Below are 26,738 nucleotides of genomic sequence, written 5' to 3' on the forward strand. Positions count from 1 at the left end.
AGCAGCCAGAGTTTGAATTAGCCGCCACTTGCAGCAGCATTCACTTCCGGCCGGGCCCTGCCCCTTTTATACCGTGGGCGTAGCGCTCTAGCAACGAGTGCGTAAACGCGCAGTTCATAGATTGCGTATCAATTTTATGCGCAAGCTTCTCGTTTAAAAGAGAATAATGTAATAGGCAGGCTTTGGAAACACAGGTCATGATCAGTATACACTGAGTCAGTATATAGTAGCCGTTATGGGCATCTCTGGTATAATATATGATTCTATATAGGCTATATATGTGTATTTGTTAAAACACTACAGTCATGTGCGTCATTATATAACTTGTTTGTTTGTGATGTTATACTGATGATCGATGTATACGTACACTGAGGAATTAAGTCAACCTGGGTTGAATCTTCTGACACTGTATTAAATTATACCTCTCTAAAAAGTATACCCCATGCAAGTATATGGCTCATTGCAGCAAGTTCCTCTTATAAAAAAAATGTGTGAGTCTTTGCTGCGTTGATACGGACACTAAAATTAATGGTCGGTCGGGTTATTCATGCATATATATCAAATGGCATGGGGTGCATGTTTTTTGGTGCTATGAGACACAGATCCCTCAACCATGCACATAATTGCATTTAGTACCAACATGTGTGGCTGTATGGCGCCACATTACTGGAATGGTGATAGACTCTAAAATCATCACATATACAGCTTTGTGAACTATTAATTATAAAGCTGCTTCATCATTACCAGCAAATCATGTGAAAATATCGACAGCTTAACAAATACGAATCAGAGATCTGAGTGTATATAAAGGTACATTCCTCAACTTTCAACCCATGCAGCTATCATCAATCCTTGGTCAAGCTGTAAGATTTTACTTTGCGAGAACAAAATGTGGACTTACATACTTCTTAGCATCATCGCTATAGCTACTGTTGTAGTAGCTACCCCTATAAACAGCGGTAAGAATTGAAATTATAATTAAAGACTCTGCAAGTGGCAGAGTCTAGATTTATAGTAGCTTTATCTATGTTGCATAATTGTATAGACTATACAAGCTATAACTTATAATTAATGGGAATTAAGGCGTATATAACAAAAACAATGTTTTTGTGTTCATAATTTTAGTTGGCCTCTAATGGTGCATGTTATCTATTTTTTTTAGGATCCGATGCTGAGCCAGGTGAAATCGTAATGACTAATTTTCTTTGCTGTTGGTTATATGGGGAGAAGGATTGCTGTGATAATGAGAAACCCAAGCTTAGGTTGCAGTCCAATGAGATGGTGACCAATCAAGGTACGCATGCACACAAATACTGATATTATAGATCAACGTTCTCTGTGTCCATAATTTTGTTTTATTGGCCACTATTTATATAACGAAATGTCTAATGATTTTATCTCTTTTTTTAGGACCTGATACTGAGCCTGGTGAGATCGTAATGACTAATTTTCTTTGCTGTTGGTTTTATGGGGATAAGGATTGCTGTGAAAATGAGAAACCCAAGCTTAGGTTGCAGTCCAATGAGATGGTGACCAATCAAGGTATGTACACTAGCTTATATGACACTCAGTTAATTAAAAGATCACGTGTCCGTAATAATTGTTGTCATGTTGGCCTCTATTATGCATGGCTGCTGGATCATCAGTACAGTATAGGGGTTGTTTTACACACACATATTTTGGACCTGAGTGCCTATATAATTATATATACAGCCTTTACATCCCAGTTGTGGCTTTTCTTCAAGAGAGGCCAGCCGCTACCGACACCTACATGTATACTAAAGTGTAGATGTAGTAGAACTACATTTACACGGAGTTTATGTATTTTTATTAGCTAACCATGCACACAATTATTTTTCTACCTGGTTATATAGCTATCATTTTAGTCACAAAATTAATCATTGTCGCATTAAACAGAAAATTACATTGGATCAAGACATGTATTCGCAAGAAGCAGTAACCAAGACGATGGCAGTGGATAAACGTTGCAAGCAAGCAATTAAGTGAAGAGCATGTAAATATGTATTTCTTCTATGAACATGGTAATGGACATCCTGAACTGCTTGTAGATACTGAGCTGATTTTAATGATCGGTGAAATTAGAGTTGTATACGTACCTAAATTTAAAAAGAGTCTAAGACCACATGTCAAACAACAAACTGAAATCTCTATACAAATGGAATGATAGATGGTTTGCTCCTTCTTGTGTAATTATAATTATAGCTTAATCGGATCAGTTGATTAAAATTTCACTTCGAGTATTGACAAAGTATCACAGCTTGCATGCATTAATTGTCATTCAATGATCGCTATATGCCAGCGGCCTGCATGGTAATACACGTTGATACATATAACTATACAATTTAATAAGCTATATAATTATACCCTATATATAATATAGCTCTATAGCTATAGTGTATAAAAAGTCCACGAAAAGGATCAACAAAGGACAAAATTAATGTGATGAATATATAAAGTCCATGTAAAGTGTTCTTCATTATCTTAATTATATTATATACTGCTATTGTTGCTGGTGAATAGTAAACCGTATAATTAATTCAAACACGTGTGCATGGTGTTCTTTGCTGCTATGAAACAGTTAGTATCCATGCATCAACGACTTATATGTAGAGTGCAAAAAATGCATGGCGACACATTACTGGAATGGTGATAGACATTATCACATAATTATACAGTGGAATTTTAACCTCCAGCAAATCATGTGAAAATATAATGATCAACAGCATATAACGGGTTAGTAGCTGTACGATTCAGTATTATGTATAAAAGCAATGGTGATACAGCCAATGCATGCAGATAATGGAGCTCTCGATCATCAAGCCACGACGTTGGATTAGATTTAGCTTTGCGAGAACAAGATGAGGGTTTTAATGGAACGCCTATACATAATTATAATTGTAGCAGAACGAAACGTTTTGTGCATGTGTGAATGAAATTTTTGCTCTTCTCAGGGCCTAAAACGCACCAAATGTATGAAAAGTTGTTGAGGCTCGTGCTAAGGGGAACCGGTTTGACATTGTGTGGAGATTTATGTTTGGTCTAGCAACTAGGGGACAAGATTGCTACAGCAGAAAGGTTGTTAAGTTGGATGATGATGTGGTGGATAAATTTGTATTAGTCAAAGATCGTCTTGATACAAAAACTCTTTGTCATTGTGCAGTGGAGTCATTCCCTGTATCACTCACTACATCCACTAGGACAAATGACATTGAGAGTCAATGTGGAGGTCAAAATGGCTCTGTTGCCCTTGTTTCTCATGAATTGGAAAATGCTGTTGCTACTTCAGTCACTATCAAATTAGCAAGAGTAATTGATGGTTGGTTTGAAATAGAAGTTGGTGGGACTCCTCATGACGTTGAAGCTGTACTCCACGTTCTTCGTCATACTAGAGGCTGTTCAAATGTTGTCATTAGTTTGCATAATTGTAGTATGAGTGATGAACATTTGAAGAAGCTAACTAACATTCTCTCAAATACTGGTACTAAATTGAAAGTTAGGGATTTAGCCCTTTGCGGTGACCAAGTGGGTGGAGGTGTTATTAGGTTATTGGACAATGCCTATCCTGCCCTTTCTTCTCTGGAGGAAGTAATGCTTGTTAAGTGCGGTATTACAGATTTTCCACCACGACTTGGTACCACCTTAACATTGTTGTGGCTAGATAACAATCCTCTTGGAGTGTCTGGCAACTTGCTCTTGTTAATTTGATGGAGCTGACATTATCCAACACCTTCACTAATGATGCCGACATCAATGGAGCATTGCTGACCACACTTTTGCCATCCATTGCCTCACACTGTCCCTTCCTGGCGCATTTTGATCTCTCTAAGAACAATTTCAGTGTGCCTGGAGCTTGTGCATTAGGAGAAGCGATATGTCTTTTGGGGATCACCAACAAACTGCCTAGTTACATATTTGTTGATGATATTAATATCAATCAGGATGCCATGGTTTCTTTTTGTGCTCATGCGTTGACTCCTATAAAAGAGTGGCTTGAGCCTATATTTGTCTGGTTGGGCAATAATCTACTTGGCCTCGATGGTCTGTTGTCAATGTTACGAATACTTAGAAGCTCAACTTGTAAAATTGCATCACTCTCTCTTAGGAACACTGCTCTCGATCTCCACGACCAACGGTCGATTAATATACTTTCATTTTGTCCTGATGTTTCACATGGTGTTCTAACACATCTTCAGTTAAATGACAATAATTTCAGTGGAGACAGTATAGTCATTCTAGTAGAATGTATCCGAGTGTGTCAATCGTTGGAAGCACTCCGGTGTTGTAACTGTTCTCTCACTTCAACTGATATCATTATTCTTTTGTCCAAACTCAAGCTTTCCATCAATAATCACAAGCATCTGAAGGGGTTGGATCTTTTCAACAATTTAATTGACAATAAGGGAGCGACTGAACTCATTGAAAACTCACAACTCATATCAGAAGTGTTTCCTAACTTGAGGATTTTAAATGTCGGTGTCCCTCCTCCTATGAACTCTAAGAGTAATATTTGTTGGGAGGTGAGCTCACAATCACTACATTTTAATTCGAATAATATCCCCTAATTTAGTTAATGTGCCTTACTCTACCCCTCATTCACTATAATGTTTACATAAAGAAAACACGATTTGTAGCACCTCATATCACATGCTATTCATGAAGATTCAGTAGCAAAGAGTCGATTTACTCGTAATTATTTCTTTTCCCAGGCGTACGTTGAAACTGTACCACGACAAAATTATCCAGGTCAAGATATTCCCCTGGCAAGAGCGGAGAGGAATGGTAGGAGGCGTTTGGTGATGACTGAGTGGAAGAGAACACACTCACCTCCGCAAGCTCAAGTGGTACTATAGTAAAACTGTTTTTTTGCGTACTACAAATTAGAAAATCTGCTTGACACTTCCATTAAGGCATTCCATTATTTTATAGTTTAGTTTTTGATACAAGTGTTGAAGTTCACTTCACTAGTAACTGATTAATCTCTCCTCAGCTGTTGTTTGAGTTCATGAAGATGTGGGACGAGTTGCTATGGGAATTGTGTTATCTGGTACACACTATGGACAGGTTTCCACATCTTTTTAGATTGCCGTCAGAGGTCAAGGAGTATCCAACCGTAACTGAGATTCATGGTGTCTCACAAGAGGTAAAACTAAATACCTGTTGCTTACATAGTCTGTACATGATCGAGATTTTTCAGTTTAAGTGATTGTGGGCGGAATTCAATTCACTTCCACATGCATTATAATATTATGTGCTACATAAGTCCAATGTTCTGTATACCCACAATTGAGTACCTCCTCCATCCCATCACCCTCGCACACTCGTACAGATTCCACCAGCCAGCTCCAGTGATGATGAGAGCTGCTATTCAGCCACTGAAGAACTGGACGAACCAGTAGAGCACCACCACACAGCTAGTGATGAGTCCACGGTACAGTCTACTCACACAACGGACCAACAGCAATCACCAAAACGTGTGTGATTGTGCGTGTTATGCTATGATAATATTATAGCTATAGAATTGACTATAAAAATATGATTAGCATCACTTTAAATTTTAAGTGAAGTGTTAAAACTGCCCTATAGTGTGTACGATTATAATCAGCTGTTCTCCATTTCGCGAGCCCAGGTACAGTACGTATTATGCCCTGTCATGAACGTTTCACTACCCCAGGTTGTGACGAACTCCCTAATACTGTTGACAGTGCAACTGGTGTGATGACACCCCCACTTACCACACCCTTCTCACACAGCACTCTCTCGGGTATGACCACCTGTCAATGTGACACTAATGTTGAATCAACTCACATGCAGGTGCTGGTGAACCGAGGACTGTGACCATTGAGGAATTGAAGGAACGTACAAAAGTAACAGACTCTCAACTTGACACTGAAATTAAAGAGAAGGATATGATTTTTCTGGCAGATCACTTTGACAATGTGGAGACTTATCTTGTACAACTGGTACTGAGTCCTGCCGAGCAAAATGACGTTAGAATTGCTCTGCATATGCATGCTAATGGCACACAAGTAGCGATGGACAAGGCCTTGAGACTGTAGAGAGAGCATAATCCAGGAGTCGCTACTTACAGAGCTTTGGTGACGATTCTTCTGGGACTGAGAAATGTCGATATGGCTATATTACTGGCTCGTAAATGTGAGTGCCAAATTTATGATGACTGATTGTCAACTTTGCATAATTATTCTGAGTCCTTACGTGCAGCGTGCACATCAAAATGGCCTTCATACTGTAATACCTCTAATTAAAGCGACCCTCCAAATATATGCAACACCCTCGAGCTTGGTAATTTTCTTACCTCTAAAAGTAGCGACAGCTGCATGTGTTGACAATTTTTAATGTCGCATCCTAAAAATGGAGGTAAATGTAGCCACACTCTAGCCTCAATTCTATAGCCCACATGTTTTAAGCGGCTAGAAATCGACAATTAGATGCAGCCCCTCTATAAATATGCGAAATCATACAGGTCTTCAACATAATTGTTTTACCTCCAAAAGAAGTGACCTCTGGCTTCGTAATTAAAGTGTCGCCTTAATTAGAGGTATTACGGTAGTTTATTTTACATAATAGTTATAGACACTGTTTAGGGTTTAGGAAGTTTAGAAGCCCAGGTCTTGTTATAGTATCTCGAACGCAGTGAGGGTTCTCCTAAGCCCCGAGGACTTTTAAATTACATGGCTAAAGCATTTCAGATCATAGCAAACATGAATTAGTATCTAGGCAATTAGATTTGACTAATCTTTACGTGATTTCGATTTTGTCATGATTAACGTGCACTATAATTACCTCTATATAGCCGATCAGATTGCAGAATATTATGGCTGACATAATTATGATATGAGTATGACATTTTATGTTTTTCACTGGAGCTAAATTAATAGTGTTGTACATGCAGACCTCTAATCAAATCTTTTGCATTCTAATTCTTGCAGCAACTACAAGCTGAGAAATCGATCTATCAAAAGACTGGCTCAGTTGTGTACGCATAATGAAAAAAAAATTATTGAGATAGTGTAGTAATGTGCATAGTGTTTACTTTTAGTTGTGTTAATTAACTCATTTCCTGTGGTTAACTTTACTTCCTGTATTATACTTTTCTGCTATTGTGGTTTCTGTTCGTTAGTAGGTTCTTTCTGTATAGTTGTTCTTTGTTCCCTTTGTGCCTAGCTATAGGGGCCCGCTCCAGGCGGCTCTTTGTGTATGGGAACCTCTGCTCCACTGCCTTTTGTCTTGTACATACTTATACCTTTGTTCTTGTGCATTTTATCAGTTGTTGAATACGATTTCACTAAACTCAAATGTCTGCATGAACCTGCGACATAACAGATAGGAAAACCATTTCCGTATTGGCAATACTATGGAATCCATGAATCAGTGTCACATTGCATGTATATAGAAACAGTTCAGTTCATTCTTCTGTGGTATTCTTGGGGGGCTGCGTCGTATTCCAATGAGAACAACTCCTGAGAGCTGTCAACAAACCTGCAAAATGCATCAATTAATTGATTGTCATCGTAATTTATTAGGCCACTACAACTTTGACTTTAGTTTCCCGTCAGGAAATGATGAGGACGAGCTGTCTATTACCAGTATCCATTACTATTAAAATTTAATTACAAAATTTCTACCAAATAAACGTTTAGTCAACATTAGCACAAAGGCCCATTTTTGGCATTACGTCATGCAATAATGTCATAATAACAAGGTACAAAGGTCAATAATGGAGTTGGACAGGAAACTAAAGTCAAAGTTGCAGTGGCCTTACCTCTTGTAATCGTATGATACAGCAATTAATCCCGTATCACATCCGGTCCAGTAATTGCACATCGTCATTGACAGCATGCAATTACCGAAAATTATACAGAGAACATCGTCATACACGATTAGAAATCAATAGTATGGTTGCTTGTGCAATAAGGGATTCATAACAAGCACGAGGCGTAGTAGTAGCTAGGCCTTGATAAATCATGCTTTTTTCACCTATCTTTAATTCTTGAAAAATGTGCCTATTATTCTCATAAAAAATTCGCAAAAATATGACATAGCAAAATTAGATAAACACAACACACAACTTACTCTTGACAGACATAATTAGTATATCGTGTTATCTCGCTGAATTGATATTAGGTATTCTTAAAAGGGCGGCTGATCGTGAGACTAAATATTCACCTTCAGCCATTTTTGCCATGAAAACATCGTTAATATGCAAAACGTAATGTAATGATCTTTACCAAAAATGGACATCGTTTATTCCCAATTATTCTTTAGACACCTATTATGTTAAAATTATTCTGATTAACCATACTACTAATTGTTATCATAGATCTCTTTTACAAATACGATGATTGTACATTCTACTTGAAATCTCACGCAGTGGAATAAACAAAATACGAGCACCCTCGTTTCATAAGGACTAATAGAAAGACTCAAGTTTAAACTGAATATAGATGTGTCCTTGATTTTAAGATGTTCATTAATTTCTATGAGTCTTTATATATAGGTGCTCCGAATGAGTTCACATTAAGGATATCTTATTTGGCAAACATTGTGCCGGTAATAGCACCATAACAGTACATGTATACAAATGTCTGAGTTGAGCTGCTCACCTTAGGAAGTCGTGTATGTGTGATCGCAGTAAAGATATACTGTCATCGTCCATTGGGGTGTGGGTGAGCATGGAGCCGAGACGAACTGATTTGTGTGTGTGCATTAGGGGGAGGGGGGTTGAAATGGTCACATGGTCACGCTAGTACAATGTGCACATGACAGTATATTGTATAGGGAATTGCCCTCACAGAAAGGACACTCATAGTCATACATGCATGTATACTTAATTGAGACCTGTGACTGTGGAAGTACTATCTAGTAGTACTATCTAGTTGTACATCTCACCAAATAGTCTCAAAAAGTGCTCCATTCCATAAATTTCCGACATGGCCTTGTTAGGATGCGCCTTCAGAATCTGAGGCACACAGTGTACAAAACATGATCTTAAAAAAGCATGATCTACAGTAATAGTAATTACCCCGTGCGTGCGCAGTAGGGGTAGAGTGATTAGTGCATGTGCTTGTGTGGACACAAAAATGAGCTGTTTGAGTGAGCTAGACATAGTTGGATGAAAGTTGAAGGCAATCTTCGAAGACGAGAAAAAACACTAGTCGATCAATCGTTGCCTTATAGATTGACAATCATCCTGATGTACGATCATTCCCCATAATGTTATAATAGGGTCATTACAGTAAAAAGTTATTGTATCCGTTTTGCCGCTGCAATGAAGCTCAATTAATGCACGGGGTGAAGGCTCTATGAGCATCTTACTGTACATTGAAGTATAATGTTGGCAGCCTCAAGCATGGGCTCCAGCAAGCCATCTCTAACTTACATGTACACCATGGCCAAGGTTGACCGCAATAAATAGGCATTCTAGTGTCTAGCTTATAAACAAAAAGAGCCACTATAATTATACACGCAATATTCCCCACTTGGGGTCTGTATCATAGCAACTGGGTGGGATTTAACTACAATAAACTCCCGCATTCCTCATAAACTCCCTTGCCTTGAGGGTGCACTGATTATACTAGATCTACACAGCCAAAAAGAAGCTAGACACTTGTTGTCAAGGGCAAGACAGATGGGTGGGGCTCGCTAAACATCAGGAAGGCTGGAGGAAGGGTGACAAGTTAGTGCGTTGAGCTAGAAGCTTAGCACTGGCTACAAGCTATACGCACAAGCTTTTTGTTCCTTTACAATAGTTTTTGAGCCTGTTAGCTAGTTGTATCCAAGGTGAGGTAGCTTAGGTTGCAAGTACTTTTCATTCAAGTGGGTATATAACACTTATTGTCCACTACATTCGAATTTATAGCAAACGTAAACTATCCTTGGCCTCACCTACGCCCTATACCCTCACCACTGCTAACTAGCACATGCCCACCTACGCCCTATACCCTCACTACTGCTAACTAGCACATCCTCACCTACGCCCTATATCCTCACCACTGCTAACTGGCACATGCCCACCTACGCCCTATACCCTCACCACTGCTAACTGGCACATCCTCACCTACGCCCTATACCCTCACCACTGCTAACTGGCACATGCTCACCTACGCCCTATACCCTCACCACTGCTAACTAGCACATCCTCACCTACGCCCTATACCCTCACCACTGCTAACTGGCACATGCCCACCTACGCCCTATACCCTCACCACTGCTAACTAGCACATCCTCACCTCTTCATACTGTGGTCTCTCAAACTTGTAGAGCAGCTGACTGCCCAGCATAGCGTTAAAGTAGCCAGTCAGTCCCACACAAACTTCCTCGATCTGACCACTCCTGAAGACAACATTTAATGAGGAGCAATAAACAACTTACGCATCTTAACGCCCACCCCATCAACTGAAAGCTAAGCATCGAGGTCGCAAACAACCACTCAACTAATACATATAGAATACACAGACAGACAGACAGACAGACTGACTACTATAACCCGTGGCGCCGCGGCGTGCCTCGGGTTAAAAAGCTAGGGGTTTCACTGTACATTCAAAACTTAGATACAGTTGTACTCAACCCTTCAATATTTTATATCATACTACATAGACACACTATTTTGCAAGGGACTATCAAGGTAGCTATAATAGCACCATGCAGAGGAAACGGTACTTATCAAAAGCTATGTAGCACATCAGCACACAACTATCAGGGAGTGTAGTACCTCACACAGTAGCTACAGTATACCAGCTGCTTACGTTGCCTTGTCTGGGTCAGTCTTGGCTGCATGGTCCGAATACCGCTGCAGTACATCACTCACTGTCTCTCTTTTAGGTAGGCGGACAAGCTGCAGGCATCAATACAGGCGTTTAAACGGTCATAGTGTGGTGGAAAGTACAGATCACACTTAAGTTGCAAGTTACGTACATATAGAATAAACAAAACAACAGCTGCAATGCAAGCTCTTGCATAGCCCTTGTATGGTGAATACTGGTACATCAGACATCTTTGATTTCGAGCTTACATGCAGTGCCATATATATAGGGAACTTCAAAACATATTCTGAAAGTGAACACACTATACATGTAAGTTATCTAAGTTGGGCAAATCCTCAAAACATGGCTGGACAGATTTTGTGTATGTTGAATCTTAAATTTGAATGAATACAGCGCACTCGAGTTACACACCTGTTTCTGCCTGGTTACAAGGTCCCAATCATCGACCAACCACTTTCTGAGCTCCTCCGGTATACTGATCTTTATCTCTCTAGACTCTACCGACTCAACCTGGGGTCATATCAGTTATAAAGTGGACATCATTGAGTTGTAATGTTTATACAAGGGAAACTACCAGTAAAAGGTGAAAGCAGATACAGTAGACTCTTGCTATTCCGGCTCTCTGAAGTACGGCCATTTGGTTTGTCACGGATTGCTATCTAGATCACCCTGAAATGCGGCCACTCGCTATTTCGTAGACTGGCCAGTACTGGCTGCCCTAAACTAGGTTTTCATTATTACGGCCGGATATGACGTTTTGGGTGTGGTTTGGCAGATTACACTTAAATAGAGAGCAGAATGATTCATTATCTTGAGACAGAACCGCAAAATTAGTCATTAGATTCGAGGTAAGGTCGGTTTTTTACCCGTGGCTATTTTCTGAAATACTTCCGGCCAAGCTGCACTGTCCCAAGGGTGACCGGATTAACGAAAGTCTACTGTAGTAGTAGATACTAATGCTGTTATTGTAGTCACGCTGAAGCATGCTTTCATCTAGGACAACAAGTTGGGAGGGAAGATTTGAGCGAGCGTAAGTGTGCTGGCTTAGTTGAGCTGATCACATTAACCAATGTGATGATGTCATGTAGTACTAATGTGATTATGTCATAATTTGGGGGGGGAAGGTTCACCCCTGCCCCCTCCCCCCCCTACTAGATGAAACCCTGTGAAGGTATGAAACTAAGCATATATTAATACTCTACATGATCATGATCAAATCATATACTGTTGGATTAAGCACACTGATATTTCCGCTTATTAACTACGTAATTCCCTGAAGCATGACCAGCGACATAATTTAATTATTGTTCACTCACAACAATGGATGGACTGCCCACTGGGTCTGCTAGTCTGGGGCGTTTGCGACGGGAGGAGATTGGCTCAGCCTCTACACAGGAGAGAGAGCAGTACACGTACTTGTATCTGAACACACACTAGCTATCGTCTTAACAGAAGTGGAAGCTGAACAATTTAGCCACAGAGCATAAAGTTATTCACTGCAATAACGTCACTCTTTGGGAGATCATATTACAACACAATACTATACACACTACAGACAGTTGACCACAGCACTATAGCCGGCCAGTGGACACACTGATTGTGACCAACCTTTCTTTGGTTTTTCCTTCTTCTTGGTTGGTCTCTTCTTACTAGAGAGGATACGACACAGCAGCATTAATAATATTCAGTCTTTATTAACTCACTCTGGGTGTTGCTGCTGAAGCTCCTTTTGTTTTTGGAGGTTGGCATCATTGTACTTGAGTGCTCTAGACTCGGGGACCCACTCGTCCCATCTATGAGGGTGTGTGTGTGGGCGGTGAATTGTGTGAAGAGTGTGAGAGGGCATGTAATGGTTGTGTGTGGGAGGGTTTGCATATAGGCGAGTGGTGAGGGTCCATCGGTGGTGTGATGTGTGTGTCTATTATCATGCGATTGTTGTGCAGATTCATTGGATGTACAATGTACGTATGTGTCTAGTGCAGCAGGAGGGAAGTACGTTTTATTCCAGCCACTATAGTGCACAAGGAATTGTGGTACTTTATCCTTCACCTGAACCTTGGTCACCTGGATAACGAAATAAGAAGTAGAGACTTCATTGTTTATAGCTAGCCAAGACACACACTATAATTCTACAGTATGTCATAAAATCAAGAATCTGTCACCTTGGCTTCATATAACATGGGGCCATGATAGCAGAGAACCTTCTCTCCTTCAGCAAACTTGTATTTTGGTGGCATTTTGAAATCTGGGTGCATTTCTATATTGGGTAAAGATCGCTCCGTCTTTTGACCTCTGCCCTTGCGTGGGAGATAGAACTTTAATCTATGGTGTGACGACCATCGCCTGAAAGCAAACCATGTGTTGATGAGCATTCTCTTTAGCTCTTGCAGAGTTAGCGCTGTAGCAGTACAGTGTGGCGAGATTAGTGTTTCCTGTGTGCAGATTGCTGAGCTGGAAGTCTGCCAGAAGCTCAGGTGGGTCTGTCCAATTTCTGTTTGCTCCAGTATAAGCATCTGTAGGCTTTGCAGTGAAGAGAGTTTGCCAGTTCCAAAATATGTCTTCCAAGATCCTGTACAGACGAATTCTCCTGTCACAATCAGTGGAACCCTCTTCCCCCCCACACCCTCACAAGACGCCCACACACTCTCACACGATAACCGATGAAGTTTCATCCACAACTGACAACCCTATTAGTGTATGTATTGAATCATCCAATCCCACACCACTTAAAGATACCAGCACAGTAGATACTCAAAATGAACCAGTTACTTCCACGGACACTGCTACCACTGAAAAAATGTCAAAAGAACAGCCATTATTAATATCTCAGGATAATGAAGTGGTATCCACTAAAATTACCCTTGGAGACACCACGGAGATAAAAGGCGTTATTTTCGACATGGACGGGACACTGACTATTCCTGTATTAAGGTTTTCTGAAATGAAGGAGAAATTAGGATTAAAACCAACAGACGATATTTTGCCAGTTGTGCAGAAGTTGCCTACAGAGGAGAGAGTGAGAGCATTTGAGATTATTGAGGAGTTCGAGAAAGAGGGGATGGAGATTATGAAGGTGTGTGTGTACTGAAGTTGGTCCACATGGCATACATGTGTTACTGTGTGCTAAAATTTGATGTGTATTCCTACTATAAATTTAATGGTCCGCCATCAATCAGCCTTTTTATAATTACAGTATGCCTGTGTGTGCTAAGAGTAATTTTCCTGCTGTGGGTTGATCTTCTACCCCGGCCTGAGTTAGAATCACTTAATCGTTACACTCCCCCCTCTCCCCCCCCCCCCCCCCCCAACACACACATGCACACAAACCAGCTTCAACCTGGAGTCCTTGAGCTGTTCCAGTTCTTGGGAGAGAGGGACATCGAGAGAGCACTCGTGACGCGTAATGCCCGGCTACCTACCAATGCCTTCCTCAAGAGACTGAATGAGGAGCTGGAGGCTAATAAAGACAAGTATCCCTCCCTGAAACGTGACAAGCTGTTCTCCATGGTGAGTGTGGAGCTATTGGAATTACAGTGGAACCCCTTCATATGTAGATAGTGTACACCTCAACAAACAGGGCACTTACTGTAGGCTTAAAGGTATCGTAGAAGTTCAAATGATGTTATTGCCTGAGATAGTGTACAGCTGTCACATACTTAATTTGTTTTATCAGAGACACAAAACAACTTTTGCCGCCCCTTCAGATAATTACTCGTGAGTTTGAGCCGTGTAAGCCCCACCCAGCAGCCGTGTTTGAGGTTGTCAAGAGCTGGCAGCTGTCACCAGAGGAGGTAGTATTTGTGGGGGATGATAAGACGGACATGATGTGCGGACTGAGGGCAGGGGTGGGAGGTGGGTACTGGAATATTGCAATGTATTCGTGCAATCATGCTTGCCGATTGTGGTGGTCGGTCACTCTATCAGTATGAACAGATCACCTCTATACAATGTACAAAAGATATACTCAAACTTCGTGACAAAATTTATATATAGGGTTTTATTTTATCGTGCCTATATACAAAGTTTTAAAAAATGTTTCACTAGCTGTCAGTCAGATCATTGTACCGTATAGCGGGTAATTTTCGTGGGGTAAAAAATTTGTTATTTTCGTGGTCAAGCTGGCCTCCACGAAATTTTAACGTAGGTGTGGCTTACCGTAACGTATGAATGCAGTGTAGGCAATGAGACTAATACTCACGAAAATCACCGTTTTCTTGATAAACGAATTTTTTACCCCACAAAAATTACCCGCTATACGGTATTGCAAATCAGCTTGTTTTAACAATAATGTTGTACGTGTAATTACTATAATTGTTGTATTCTTCCTCCTCGTGCAGTGAACATACTCCTGAGGAATGAGCGCAACGAGAAGCAACCTGATTACAGCCACTTCACAGTTAACACTCTCCCTGAGATCATCACTCTAATGTCTTCACTCATGACTGTCCCTTTCAAGCAGGAGCTCGAACCGTAATACCTATATCTAGCTAAAACTAAGTCCATGATTTCACAATTAATACATAATTATATACTCAATGATTTCATGGTGTAATATATGTCATTCAAATATTGATGAGGATTTGGTATTATGACCTTTAACAGTCTGACTAAGCTGTAGCTAAGAGAAGCCACCACAGATAATAAAAATTATGCTAGTTTTGTATGTTAATTTCTTTCTTTACTGCCTCACGTTGTCTTTTCGTTTTTGTTGCCTCATAATGATCAGATGTGTGTGGTTGCCACAGAGTTCATTAATGAACTCTTGTTGGCACTTTTGAGTCTGAATAGCTATCTCTGATGCTTGTCCTAGCTATAGTGTGCCTGCTTGGAACTTCCTTTCAAGTCCAAGCCACTCAACTCCAGCCAAAAGAGCTGCAGCTATTCAATGATCTAGCTGGACCAGGGTCATGTGTATTGCTCAACTGTTCCAAGTCACTGCTGAATTGTCTCCTGCACTCTAGGTGCAGAGAAGCAGCCTTTTGCAATGTCGATTGCATGAACAAAACAGATAATGAGGCGTGCAATCTTCTCTGTGAGCTCACCTATGGCACTCAGTACAGTACAGGGAGTTCTTGCAATGCATGAGTGATCACGGCTGTCTACCGAAATCTCCACCAGATGGCAAATGTTTGGCAAATGATACGGATTCTATCAAGAATCTAACTAATCTGGCACAAGTGAAGGGGAAATGGTGGATTTTACGAGGGCTTAGATCTAATTGTGGACAAAGAAACTGGCCGGCTGGTTTCGACTTTTTTCCGTGCCAGCGCGACGAGTTCTTATTTGAGGATGATCAATGGGTGGATCACATCGCATACTGTGGAGGAAAGAACAATACTTGCAGTACTCCTCTAATATACACTGTTGCAAACGTCTCCCTCCGAATACCTGGAGTCATGACTCATTATTACACGGACCCACCACTTAGACCTCAAAATGAAGAATGGAGAGTGTTATCATGGCCCCACCCTGACTGGATGTTGTACATCTACTGTGGGTATACACCTACAGGGCCCTATGCAGGTGGTAGTGTTGTGAGTCGATTGAACAAGCCCAGGATGGAGGACATACCTGGATATGTGCAGACTGAGTTTAAAGCTACAGCTCAACGTTTTGGGTTTGATTATGATACCATGTGTGTGAGCAATGTGACCGAGTGTACAGACTAGATCTAAATGTATTAACTATATAATTTATTGTGAAGGGTATAGATTATTGTGCCCTGGAAGTTAAGGTACATGTATAATTATAGCTATGATTATTTCTAATTATACAAGTCATGTATACGCATTTCTAACTGTACAAAGTCAAAGTTCAATGAAAAAGCTCTAATCTAATTGCTACCAGTTGTCAGTTTTAGTAACCATGGCACCTTCTCTAGTGGAAACCCAGGAATTCCAGGAATTCCAGTGCCAACAGTTTTCTTATACTGCACGTAATCTTCTTTGAAAAACTGTATCAATGTCTTTTCTTCATCAAAAATTCTCTCATTGAAAAACATCCACGAAGCTGCAGCATATCCGATCAGACTCACAGGATTACATAAAAGAACTTGAGTGCCGACACTCCAATAGAACCAGCCCACATAAGATGGATGTCGAAATACACTGTACACACCAGAGGTGACTAACTCGTGGGAGTCTCTTTTTCTGTATTGCACGATATGGGTGAAGTTGGAGGCAGCTGTAAACATTGATATCTTCCGTAATGACTCGCCAAAAACAACCAATAAAGTACCAACTATGCACACGATTTTCATGGATTTGAGTTGAGGGAAGAAATAGTACTCTACTCCGTATTCGATCCAGCTTACAACGGCAGCTATGATGTACTCCCTGCTATGATTGATGAGGAAGGAATTGACACTCAGAGTGTGTGCATTGAATATAGACGTTGTGACGTACTCGGACAAATGAAAGAATGTCAAAGACATTAGGTACACTCCCAAAAACGCGTAAGATTTTCCGCTCAAAGCAATTAAAATTCCAAACGCAAATACGACTCCAAGAGCGTAAGATACAAGAACAACTTTCACAATGTGTTTGGAATAGAACAGAGCCAGTAGAGCCAAACAAATCGATTCGACAATGGCAGCGACAAGAGGTTGGACATTCACTGCTAGAACCAGTAGGGAAGACACAGAGAGGATAAAGCTGGCCACAGCCACACGGCCCTCATACACAGGGAAGTAACGATCCATTACATACAGGGGAGGGTGTCTAGTCTACGTCTAGTCTAGCTAGCTTTGAGTGAGACAATACGATTCTCTTTCCTTTTTTGCAGACGTCAGCAAAAGTTTGTAATATTAAACTCGTGACTGACTTTTCACCTTTAGGGATACGCCCACACTAATCTTGATCATTATTGGCCAGATCAGACCAGAGCTGCAAGAAACAAAGCTCATATAATTAACTAGCTGTGGGAGACTGAAACTATGGCTCATCAAACAGGGATAGAAGGTTAGTGTGTGTTAAGTGTGTGTTAAAATGTAGCCTCTAAGGTGACAGACTATCCACTACCCATTCACAAAAGAAGTAAATCTAAATGGTTTTATTTTGAGCCTACACTGAGCCTAAGGTGCTTGTCAATGGGGTTTAAGAACAAGCCCTTTAGTATGTCAATGGACTTGTTATAGCCTCTGTAACGTGCAAACCATATGGGCATATGGGCTTACTGTTGTCTTTCTTTTACCTACGATGTTACATCTTGTGCATTTATAGAGATCTATAAACATTTCAATAGCATTACGTTTGTGTTTATATACCAGTGTAATGTTAACCAACTAACAAAGGTATACTTCATTAACATCTAGTGTATACAATCCATGAGGAGTGCTTTTCATGTTTGATTGTAGGTAAAGCACACCGAATACTTCATAGTTTGTATACATACGTGTATTCACTCCTCAATGTAAGTTGGCTTCTGTTGTAGTGTGTTTTATGGGTGAGCATTTCCTGACATGATGGAGCCTGTCCCACTATACTTTTACTATATATGGAGATACCTTAATCAATCATCAACCAGCTTAGCTTTCAACTGTTGTTGCCATGTTACAAACATGTTACTCTTATGGTATTTTCTAACTGTTATTTTTTGCACACACAGCAAGTGATGAGCTGAAGGAGGTGATCACTAAGGCTCTCAATGGCAGCCTCAGATACCTACAGTGTGTGATTGAGAATGGTGAGATGATACATAATTATTGGACCCTAACGTCTTTAAACACCCCCCCCCCACACACACATACATTCACAGAATCTCTTGTGCCTAAGAATTCATCAGCCCCCAATGGATCGTGGGATGAAGACATGGACAGGATGCTCTCTCCCCTCTTAACGGACAAAGATCCCTGTTACATCTTCTTCAGACTGGACGATAGAAATGTGCAGAAGAACTACCTGTGGGTGTTCATGAGCTACATCCCTGATTATGCAGTGGTGAGTTGGTGTATATATAGTGTATATAGCAGATCACCCTCCATAATAATTATAGCCATTCCCAGTACCCTTGGCGGACTAACAGTGGCTGCAATAAAGATAATTATGGCCTGCTAACACAAATTGAAACACGAGACAGTGAGGCCTATTCTGGCTGATTTATAGAGGGTGGTATGATTATGGGTGTGGTTTCTCGGATTCAAAATACCGTATAGCGCGAAATTTTCGAGGGGCGAAATTTTCGTGGATTTCGTGGGTTAGCAATCCTACACGAAAATTAAGTCCACGAAAATCGTTCTTTACCTGCTATAACGTGCAAGATTTAAAGGCGTGGCTTCCGGTAAGCAGTCATTCCGCGAACATTGTGCAACGAAATGGCTTTTAGAGGCCAATCCACGAAATATAAGTGCCTCGAAAATTTCGCGCTATACGGTAGGTGATTTTACTGATGCTGTTTATTCCTTCATTGTTTTGGCATGGGAAATGAATTTCAGGCAGTGATGCAATTCATTAGCATAATTATCACCACACTAATCAGTACATGTATGTAGCGTCACTCTGGACAGATTGAACATGTACACCAATCTTCCTAACTTAACTAGATCCAAACATGTTCCCATGCATACATGTATCTACCCGCCTTGTCCAGAGATAACACCCCTCTTCGTCTGTAGGTGAAGGACAAGATGCTGTACGCTGCCACTAAAGCCACAGTCAAGAAGAGCTTCTCCTCTGGACTGATAGACGTAGACATTGCTGCCACACACAAGGTGCAGTGCCAGTCAGAGTATCCCTAAGAGCTAACGAAATGCATTTGTCGTTTTGATTACTAATCTCCTGAACAGTACATGTTACTCTACATGTAGCACATGTACAGTACTGTAAACGAAACACCCCATTTATGGAAGTATAAAGCCTGTAAAAACGGCAAATCTGGGACAATCAAAGAACTTTCATAGTGTACTTATGTCTTTGAAGCATTTTAGGGCCTGTCATAGACAAGCTGTTATCTACATAGAAAGATAATGCACCTCCTTTTGTCACTCCAGGACGAGCTCACGCTGGAGGGATATCGCAAACACCTGGAGAGTGAGAAGGCGGAACCTCCGCTCACTGATGCCGAGAGGGAACTCAAGGAAATGCACGAAGCTGAGGTGAGCCACATGGGGGTGTGTCAGGAGTTTTCTCAGGGGGTGTAGAATTCAATACCAAATACAACTGTACATCTACCTACACTGTATCCTCATTCTATCAATTTCCATGGCACAGCTTTGGATTTAGATGTTTCTCTTATGTATGGTATACTGTGTCCCATTACATACACCCCCCTCAGGGTCATGATGGTATTGGTACAACGTCACGTCAGTCCCACCTCCACGGGATTGCATTCCCCATTCTACCCAGGGCAGCTGAGGCCCTGCAAGCAATGGCCAGGAATGAACTCGTCTATATACAGCTTGTGAGTATGCTGTGCCGCTGTGCACTGTTACGCACTTTAGTGCCGACTATACTTTGAGTAACAGTGTTTTAGTGTTTATAGGTACAATGTAGGTATATTATAGTTTTTGTTGCGGGGTAATTGAGCAGAACTGTTTGGTTTGGTGCGTGGCTCTTCGGTCCCAGTATGACATTGATATCGCATTAATTCCATTACACTCAAATCAGTGACCACTGTAGTCACTCTACTATGCAAGTGGATGGCTTTTATTGGTGATCTTTGCTAGTTTATGATTAGTACTAAGGGTTGAGTACCCCCCCCCCCCACTCGCACACACACACACACACACACACACACACACACACACACACACACACACACACACACACACACACACACACACACACACTCACTCACACACACACACACACACACACACACACACACACACACACACACACACACACACACACACACACACACACACACACACACACACTCACTCACTCACACACACACACACACACACACACACACACACACACACACACACACACACACACACACACACACACTCTCTCTCACACACACACACACACACACACACACACACACACACACACACACACACACACACACACACATACACACAGTCTGTAGACATCAAGAATGAAAAGATCGATCTTGAGAGCACAGAGGTTTCATTGGACGCTGACTCTCTCCCCTCCCATGTCCCAGACACCTCCCCCCGCTATCATCTCTACCGGTACTTTCATCGCTACAATGGAGACGACCAGGAATCTGTCGGTGTGTGTGTGTGTGTGTGTGTGTGAACTAGGGTGTGTGTTGGGTAGGGTGTATCGTTGAAGAGTGAGATGACTGTATTACTTGCATTCGTACACAATTTTGGCTAAAATATATCCCCCTTACCGCAGCTTGTAAAACTAAATACAGCGTCATCCTAGTGTGGCATTTAACAAAAATCCATTGCTGTTGAAAGTCCACTTATCAGCAAAGCTAGTTTGTTAGCACGTTCCATATCATGTGATTATCACTAACTGTTGTAACTTGTATAGTGTTTGTGTACTCCTGCCCCGGGTTCAAGAGCAGTGTCAAGGAGAGGATGCTCTACTCCTCCTCCAAAGAGCCGGTCGTCTGCGCCATTGAAGGAGACTTTGGCATCAACATTGAGAAGAAGGTACTTCATTGCATGCTCACTCAATTAGCACATGTCTGTACAGTATGCATGTAATATTGGCTATTGAATGCCTGTGCCAGTCCTTTTGCTAGTGGAGACCATTGTAGGCAATAAAACGGTTGTGTTTTTGTCTCAAAATTTCTAGAGGTCAGTGCAGTTGTACTTGTACACACTAACGTTATATCATGTTCCCTCGCACTATTCACCAACACATACATACTAACCCCCTCCCCTCCCCTCCCCTCCCCCCCCCCACACACACACACCCTCAGCTTGAGATTGACAGTGGCACTGAACTGAGTGCAGCTATTCTAATGGAGGAGCTCCATCCCCAACAGACTGCCTACCGCCCCAAGTTCAACAAACCAGCACCACCTGCTAACAGAAGAAAGGCGGGAAGACAAAACAATAGAAACGGAGACCAAAACTAGCTAGCTGTAATTTCTTCCAATATAGCTTCTAAATCTAGTATGTACGGATTTGTGTGTTTTGAAGTCTTTAGTTTGTCGTTTCACTTAGTTTATGGTTTTTTTTAGTTCTCTTGATTCTGTGAGTTTCATATTTTATTATTTATGCTCACAGTAGATGTGTGTGTGAATTGCACTATCTCTGTATAATTATAAGAATTTGTAACAATGTAAGTAGATCTACTACATGTATGCTGAGTGTAGTAGGCGTGTTTGCGCATGCTCATTGCAATTCTGATTGTTTAATGATCTACTCTGGACTAGGAAGACTAACTCTACCTGATTTGCTCCACTGTACTAGTACTGCTGTACACTGAGGTGAGCTATTATAGTTATGCAAACTGGGTAGAAAAATAACAACAGTATCTTGAGCAGCCTCTCCTCTTTTTCAATCTTGCAGGAGTTTAGTAATTTTGTGGTTAATGGATGACCTTCAAACGTGGAGGGCCAGGATTGGGCTCTACTGTGCTAGAATGCACAGAACTCACCGTGGCCCAAACAAGAGCTGTGGCCTGGACACTTACTCGACCCACGTGCACGGTAGAAAATCCCTCAGTGATGGTGCTAGCGGGGGTGCTTTGTTAGCAATGAGTCTGCTCAGTATTGCAATAGCAATGTTCTCACTGTTAACTGTGGCAGGAGATATTGAGCTGAACCCTGGCCCTGAGAAGGATACTAATCCACTTGAAGGTGCGACAATGATTGATTTATTGATGTGCATGCATGGGGTGCGGCTTTTTAAGATTTGCGAATTATTTAATATGCAGCTCAATTGAGTTCAGTTTCACATCTGCGTGAACTCAAAAACAAATTGTGGGATGTAAGAGTGGAATGGTTTCGGCTTGGAGTGGAGCTTGGAATTGCGGTACCGGATCTAGATGCTATCAAAGTGAAGCGTAGAGAAGACCCTGATAACTGCTTCACCGATATGCTCTCAGTGTGGCTAAAAAACAGTGATGCTCCAACATGGACAGCTATTCTGAGTGCATTGAGGACAACTGGTACGAATCGACGACTTGCAGACAAAATAGAAACTGAGCTCAAAGAAGGCAGTGACACAACCCAAACCGACAATGGTGAGAGTATATTCATTGCATTTTTGTACTGTGTGGGTGTCCAACTGTCCATGCATGTAACCATATTCACAACCATGCATACTTTCAGACGAAATCAGCAGCTCACAACCAGGTCCAGGTGTTCATTTCATTTCCTCATTAAAAGAGATAGCACATCTCCCTATATGCAACTGGTATGAAGTGGGGACTGCTTTAAAATTAGATCAATACGACCTTCAGAGCATTCAACAGAAAAGCACAGGAGACATGGACGTCTGCAAAATACAAATGCTTAAAAAATGGTTTAACTCAAGCACTCAAGTGACATATGAAGATCTAGTAAAGGTTTTGTTCTCAACTGGCTATGAAAATATGGAGGTTGCTAAAGAAGTTTGCAAGAATCAAGGTACGTGTTGATCATAATTATACCGTATAGCGCGAAATTTTCAAGGGGCTTAATTTTTGCTGATTTCATGGGTTAGCAATCCTACACGAAAATTAAGTCCACGAAATCAGTTAGAATTATCTGCTATAACGAGCAAAGATTAAAGGGGTGGCTTCTGGGTAAGCAGTCATTCCACGAACATTGTTCAACGAAATACTTTTAGAGGCCATTCCACGAAATATAAGTGCCTCGAAAATGTCACGCTATACAGTAATTAACTGCTCTCATGGGCATGATAATTATATTACTATATGCACTATATACTTGCATGTATGCATGTCATACAGCATGCATGATCATCATTCCAGTTACCTGTAACCAGTAAGTTTTGCGCTATGTCCACGCATATTTGTGGTCATGCATAAATTATTGCAATGGACTATAGGTATTTCTGCGTCAACAATCAAAGTGCCTCAACCACTATGTGTGAAGCAATATGTCGAATCTTTAAAAGCTGAGTATTTATGTATGCCTATTCTGAAAAAAGACCCCTGGCCCCCACCTCCATGTGAGAAATACTGTGACCTAATTTGGGCAAATTTTACAAATGAAGGAATGAAATTTGGAGATAACATTGCTAAAATGTTCAAAGTAAATACTGGAAAATTACGATTTTTAGTCAATGGAATGCCTGGTGTAGGCAAAACTACTTTTTGTAAGCAAATTGCAAAAGAATGGGCAAACGGTGAGATTCTACAAAATTATGATATAGTGCTGCTTGTTCAACTTAGAGATCCTCAAAATTCAGGAGCTAAAGCGTATGGAGATTTTTTTTATCACGATGAAGAGCGTATCAAAGAAGAAGTAGTAAAGCACATAGGTAGACGTTCGGGGAATGGTGTTCTATTTATTTTCGATGGATTTGATGAGCTCAGCAAAAGAGATAGGAACAAGGGATCATTGTTCTTAGATATCTTTAATGGTAAGAAATTAAAAGAAAGTTCTGTAGTGATTGCTTCACGTCCATATGCATCACAAAACTTGGAATTTTCCAAATATATTGAATTGATTGGCTTCGATGATGACCTCATTAAATCATGCATTCAAGAATCAATTGAAGATAAAGCAGAGGCTGAACAGCTCCAAATTAGAATAATTGAAAACGATGATCTAAAACATATGTGTACAGTTCCGAACAACCTCGCCATCGTGATATACATATACAAACAGGAGAAGGGGGTGCTGCCTAATACTTTAACCGGACTTTATTCCAATTTTATCAGCAATACACTACACAGAAATGCTCAACATTTAAAACCTAAAAAACGAGCAAAATATGTACGATCTCTTGAAGAACTGGCATTCAAAGGACTATCTGAAGACAAGTTAACATTTACAGTTGATGAGATGAGTGTAGAAGAAGGTTCAACTTTGGGTTTGATGACAGCTAGTGAAAGTTACAATAGTAGTGGGCAGAAAATTGCTTACAACTTTTTGCACCTAACAATTCAAGAATATCTAGCTGCATGTTGGATTGCTAACCTTCCAGGAGGGGAACAAGCACAGTTCGTAAGGAAAAACTATGATAATAGCCGATTCTATGTAACACTAATATTTTTGGCTGGATCTAGCACTAAATTAATAAATCCAGAGTTTAATGAAGCTCTACAATTCATTTTTGAAAAAGCATTGAATGACGTATACATTGATGTTACAAGTAAAAATAGACTTAATGACCGAGACAACAATTCGTGGCCTTTCTATAACTCTCAAAATTTAGAAACCTTATGTTTACTAGTGTCTCTTCTACATGAAAGGGGGGACTTATCAGCTATAGACAGTAAAAATATGCTATCTGAATCACTTGATAGGGTACTACTTGTAGACTTGCAACATATACCGAGTAATTACAAACAAAATTTACTTGGAACTTTCATATCAAAGAGTGAGATAATGTGGGAAAGATTAGAAGTAATATTTGACAGCACTAAAGGATATGAGCAGCTCGTTGAATTTGCAAAAGATTCGTATGGCCAAGTACGCCAATTGGGCTTGCACGATTTCTCACTTTTAAACTGCAGCAATCTGTTAGAATGTCCAATGTTTGACAAACTGGAATATCTCAGAGTGGATTCCATTTTATACTTCAGAGAAGTTCGTCTTAATGATCAAACTCCTAGGTGGGGTGCAGATAATAACCCAAAAGATTGCGATAAGCTCAAAAATCTCCTCAAAAATGGACAACTGAAACACCTTCTTTTACATCATATCACACCACTCGAGGCAGATTATATTATCAAGCAATCAGTGACCCCTTATTTGGCAAAATGTATAAGCCTACAAACATTATGCTTGCATTTTGAACGAAAAATACCGAGTGAGCTTCTACTTGATCTATTTCGAGCTATTCAGTCTAACAGGTCTATTGTAACCCTCAATCTTTCAATTGGGTTTGATACCCTTGCAATTGAAACACCAGTCAATCTGCCACAAGCGATAATCATGAATATACCACCAACATCTATCTTTATCAAAGTAAAGGAAAGGCAGAAAATAGTAAAGGCACTACGCAAAATGATTGAGAAAAATAACTGTGTACAAAATCTGTCTATAACGCGAACCGAGTCTATTCGAGATAATGTTTTTCACTGGGCAGATGACACATCAAACTTTATGTCTGCCCTTGCATTCAAATCTACAGTAACAAAGCTTACCATTTCATGTAATCTACTTTATGTTCCTCTATTGGGAAATATACTCAAGCAAAACAAAACACTGACTTCCCTCACGCTGAATGAAGTCGACTCAATGTATAAAGGTGCACTGAAATCTTCAAGAGGGGTCTTCATTTTTCTAGCACAGGGGTTGAAACAAAATACAACTCTAAAGAGGCTGTGCCTTAATTCCTCAAAGTTTCATTTTTCTGGTCAATCTTATCCAAAGTGTGAACATTTTGTCGTTGACTACTTAGTTTTTATGAATGGAATCGGAGAAGCAGAAATAGATTCAAACAATCCCTTTTTTCATTTACTAAAAGCTATTCGAACCCATTCATCTTTAGAAGAGTTAGTATTTGACTATTACTCAGACCTTCAACAATTAAAACTTCCGCAGTTACCTAAAGAAGTCCAACAATTTTGTTTATTCTCTGACAAAAATCAGAAAGCTTTGTTTGACCTACTTCTACACAATAAGTGCTTAAAATCACTCACTATCTCAGGATATAATTTTACTGAGGAACAACTAGGGCAAGCAGCACGAGCTCTAGTTCTCAATGGCCGTCGAACACATTTGTATATGATGCTAACAGAGAATTTAAGTAAAGATGATACTAAAATGGACGACTTAGTTATCCAAGATGATGGTAGTGAGATTCCACATTCGGATGCAATACGAGCTCTAGCTATGCTCGATCGAACCAAAGCAAGTATTGATTATGATCCCCAGTTACTAAAG

General features: G+C 40.5%; 6 protein-coding genes across 6 annotated transcripts; 4 read left to right on the forward strand and 2 right to left on the reverse strand.

The window, feature by feature from the left end:
- The first annotated feature begins 3,500 nt into the window (after positions 1-3,500).
- LOC135346283 (uncharacterized) lies at positions 3,501-7,324 on the forward strand. Its single transcript, XM_064543857.1, has 7 exons — positions 3,501-4,538; positions 4,728-4,862; positions 5,009-5,161; positions 5,348-5,492; positions 5,693-5,782; positions 5,833-6,174; positions 6,969-7,324. The coding sequence occupies exons 1-6, from the start codon at positions 3,726-3,728 to the stop codon at positions 6,075-6,077; spliced, it is 1,581 nt and encodes a 526-aa protein (XP_064399927.1). The 5' UTR covers positions 3,501-3,725; the 3' UTR covers positions 6,078-6,174; positions 6,969-7,324.
- A 1,587-nt stretch (positions 7,325-8,911) lies between these two features.
- Positions 8,912-13,315, reverse strand: LOC135346444 (mortality factor 4-like protein 1). The gene is made up of 9 exons (XM_064544064.1): positions 12,965-13,315; positions 12,799-12,866; positions 12,506-12,595; positions 12,411-12,451; positions 12,119-12,189; positions 11,214-11,312; positions 10,785-10,873; positions 10,269-10,371; positions 8,912-8,998 (listed from the first exon to the last, which is right to left on the reverse strand). Exons 1-9 carry the CDS (start codon positions 13,313-13,315, stop codon positions 8,912-8,914), a joined length of 999 nt encoding a protein of 332 aa, XP_064400134.1.
- LOC135346287 (twinfilin-2-like) lies at positions 13,119-22,011 on the forward strand. Its single transcript, XM_064543860.1, has 12 exons — positions 13,119-13,276; positions 13,331-13,875; positions 14,133-14,309; positions 14,507-14,654; positions 18,408-18,485; positions 18,558-18,739; positions 19,414-19,509; positions 19,789-19,893; positions 20,073-20,198; positions 20,831-20,984; positions 21,254-21,375; positions 21,648-22,011. Exons 2-12 carry the CDS (start codon positions 13,357-13,359, stop codon positions 21,804-21,806), a joined length of 1,866 nt encoding a protein of 621 aa, XP_064399930.1. The 5' UTR covers positions 13,119-13,276; positions 13,331-13,356; the 3' UTR covers positions 21,807-22,011.
- On the forward strand, positions 15,273-16,471 carry LOC135346284 (uncharacterized). The gene is given in 2 exon segments (XM_064543858.1): positions 15,273-15,849; positions 15,852-16,471. Coding segments are annotated over 2 exon segments (870 nt in total). The 5' UTR covers positions 15,273-15,599.
- Positions 16,544-17,608, reverse strand: LOC135346286 (protein-S-isoprenylcysteine O-methyltransferase-like). Its single transcript, XM_064543859.1, has one exon. It carries the CDS (start codon positions 17,500-17,502, stop codon positions 16,636-16,638), a length of 867 nt encoding a protein of 288 aa, XP_064399929.1. The 5' UTR covers positions 17,503-17,608; the 3' UTR covers positions 16,544-16,635.
- A 47-nt stretch (positions 22,012-22,058) lies between the features above and the next one.
- LOC135346281 (uncharacterized) lies at positions 22,059-26,738 on the forward strand (the record flags this gene model as incomplete). The annotated part of the gene is given in 5 exon segments (XM_064543853.1): positions 22,059-22,160; positions 22,243-22,532; positions 22,610-22,918; positions 23,007-23,303; positions 23,728-26,738. Coding segments are annotated over 4 exon segments (3,885 nt in total), but the record flags the coding sequence as incomplete, so codon positions are not given.

Source organism: Halichondria panicea, chromosome 13 (assembly GCF_963675165.1).
Source record: "Halichondria panicea chromosome 13, odHalPani1.1, whole genome shotgun sequence".
NCBI lineage: Eukaryota > Metazoa > Porifera > Demospongiae > Suberitida > Halichondriidae > Halichondria > Halichondria panicea.

Bases quoted from the DNA above. Each gene is read 5' to 3' on its own strand.
- LOC135346283 (XM_064543857.1), top strand. From the start codon at position 3,726: ATGGAGCTGACATTATCCAACACCTTCACTAATGATGCCGACATCAAT. The intron at 4,863-5,008 runs GTACTATAGTAA...ATCTCTCCTCAG, and splicing joins CACCTCCGCAAGCTCAAGTG to CTGTTGTTTGAGTTCATGAA. The intron at 5,783-5,832 runs GTATGACCACCT...ACTCACATGCAG, and splicing joins CTCACACAGCACTCTCTCGG to GTGCTGGTGAACCGAGGACT.
- LOC135346287 (XM_064543860.1), top strand. From the start codon at position 13,357: ATGTCTTCCAAGATCCTGTACAGACGAATTCTCCTGTCACAATCAGTG. The intron at 18,740-19,413 runs GTGAGTTGGTGT...CTTCGTCTGTAG, and splicing joins ACATCCCTGATTATGCAGTG to GTGAAGGACAAGATGCTGTA. The intron at 20,199-20,830 runs GTGAGTATGCTG...ACATACACACAG, and splicing joins AACTCGTCTATATACAGCTT to TCTGTAGACATCAAGAATGA.
- LOC135346286 (XM_064543859.1), bottom strand. From the start codon at position 17,502: ATGGATCGTTACTTCCCTGTGTATGAGGGCCGTGTGGCTGTGGCCAGC.
- LOC135346444 (XM_064544064.1), bottom strand. From the start codon at position 13,315: ATGCTTATACTGGAGCAAACAGAAATTGGACAGACCCACCTGAGCTTC. The intron at 12,867-12,964 runs GTGACAGATTCT...TTCGTTATCCAG, and splicing joins CCATGTTATATGAAGCCAAG to GTGACCAAGGTTCAGGTGAA. The intron at 12,190-12,410 runs GTTGGTCACAAT...TCTCCTGTGTAG, and splicing joins GAAGGAAAAACCAAAGAAAG to AGGCTGAGCCAATCTCCTCC.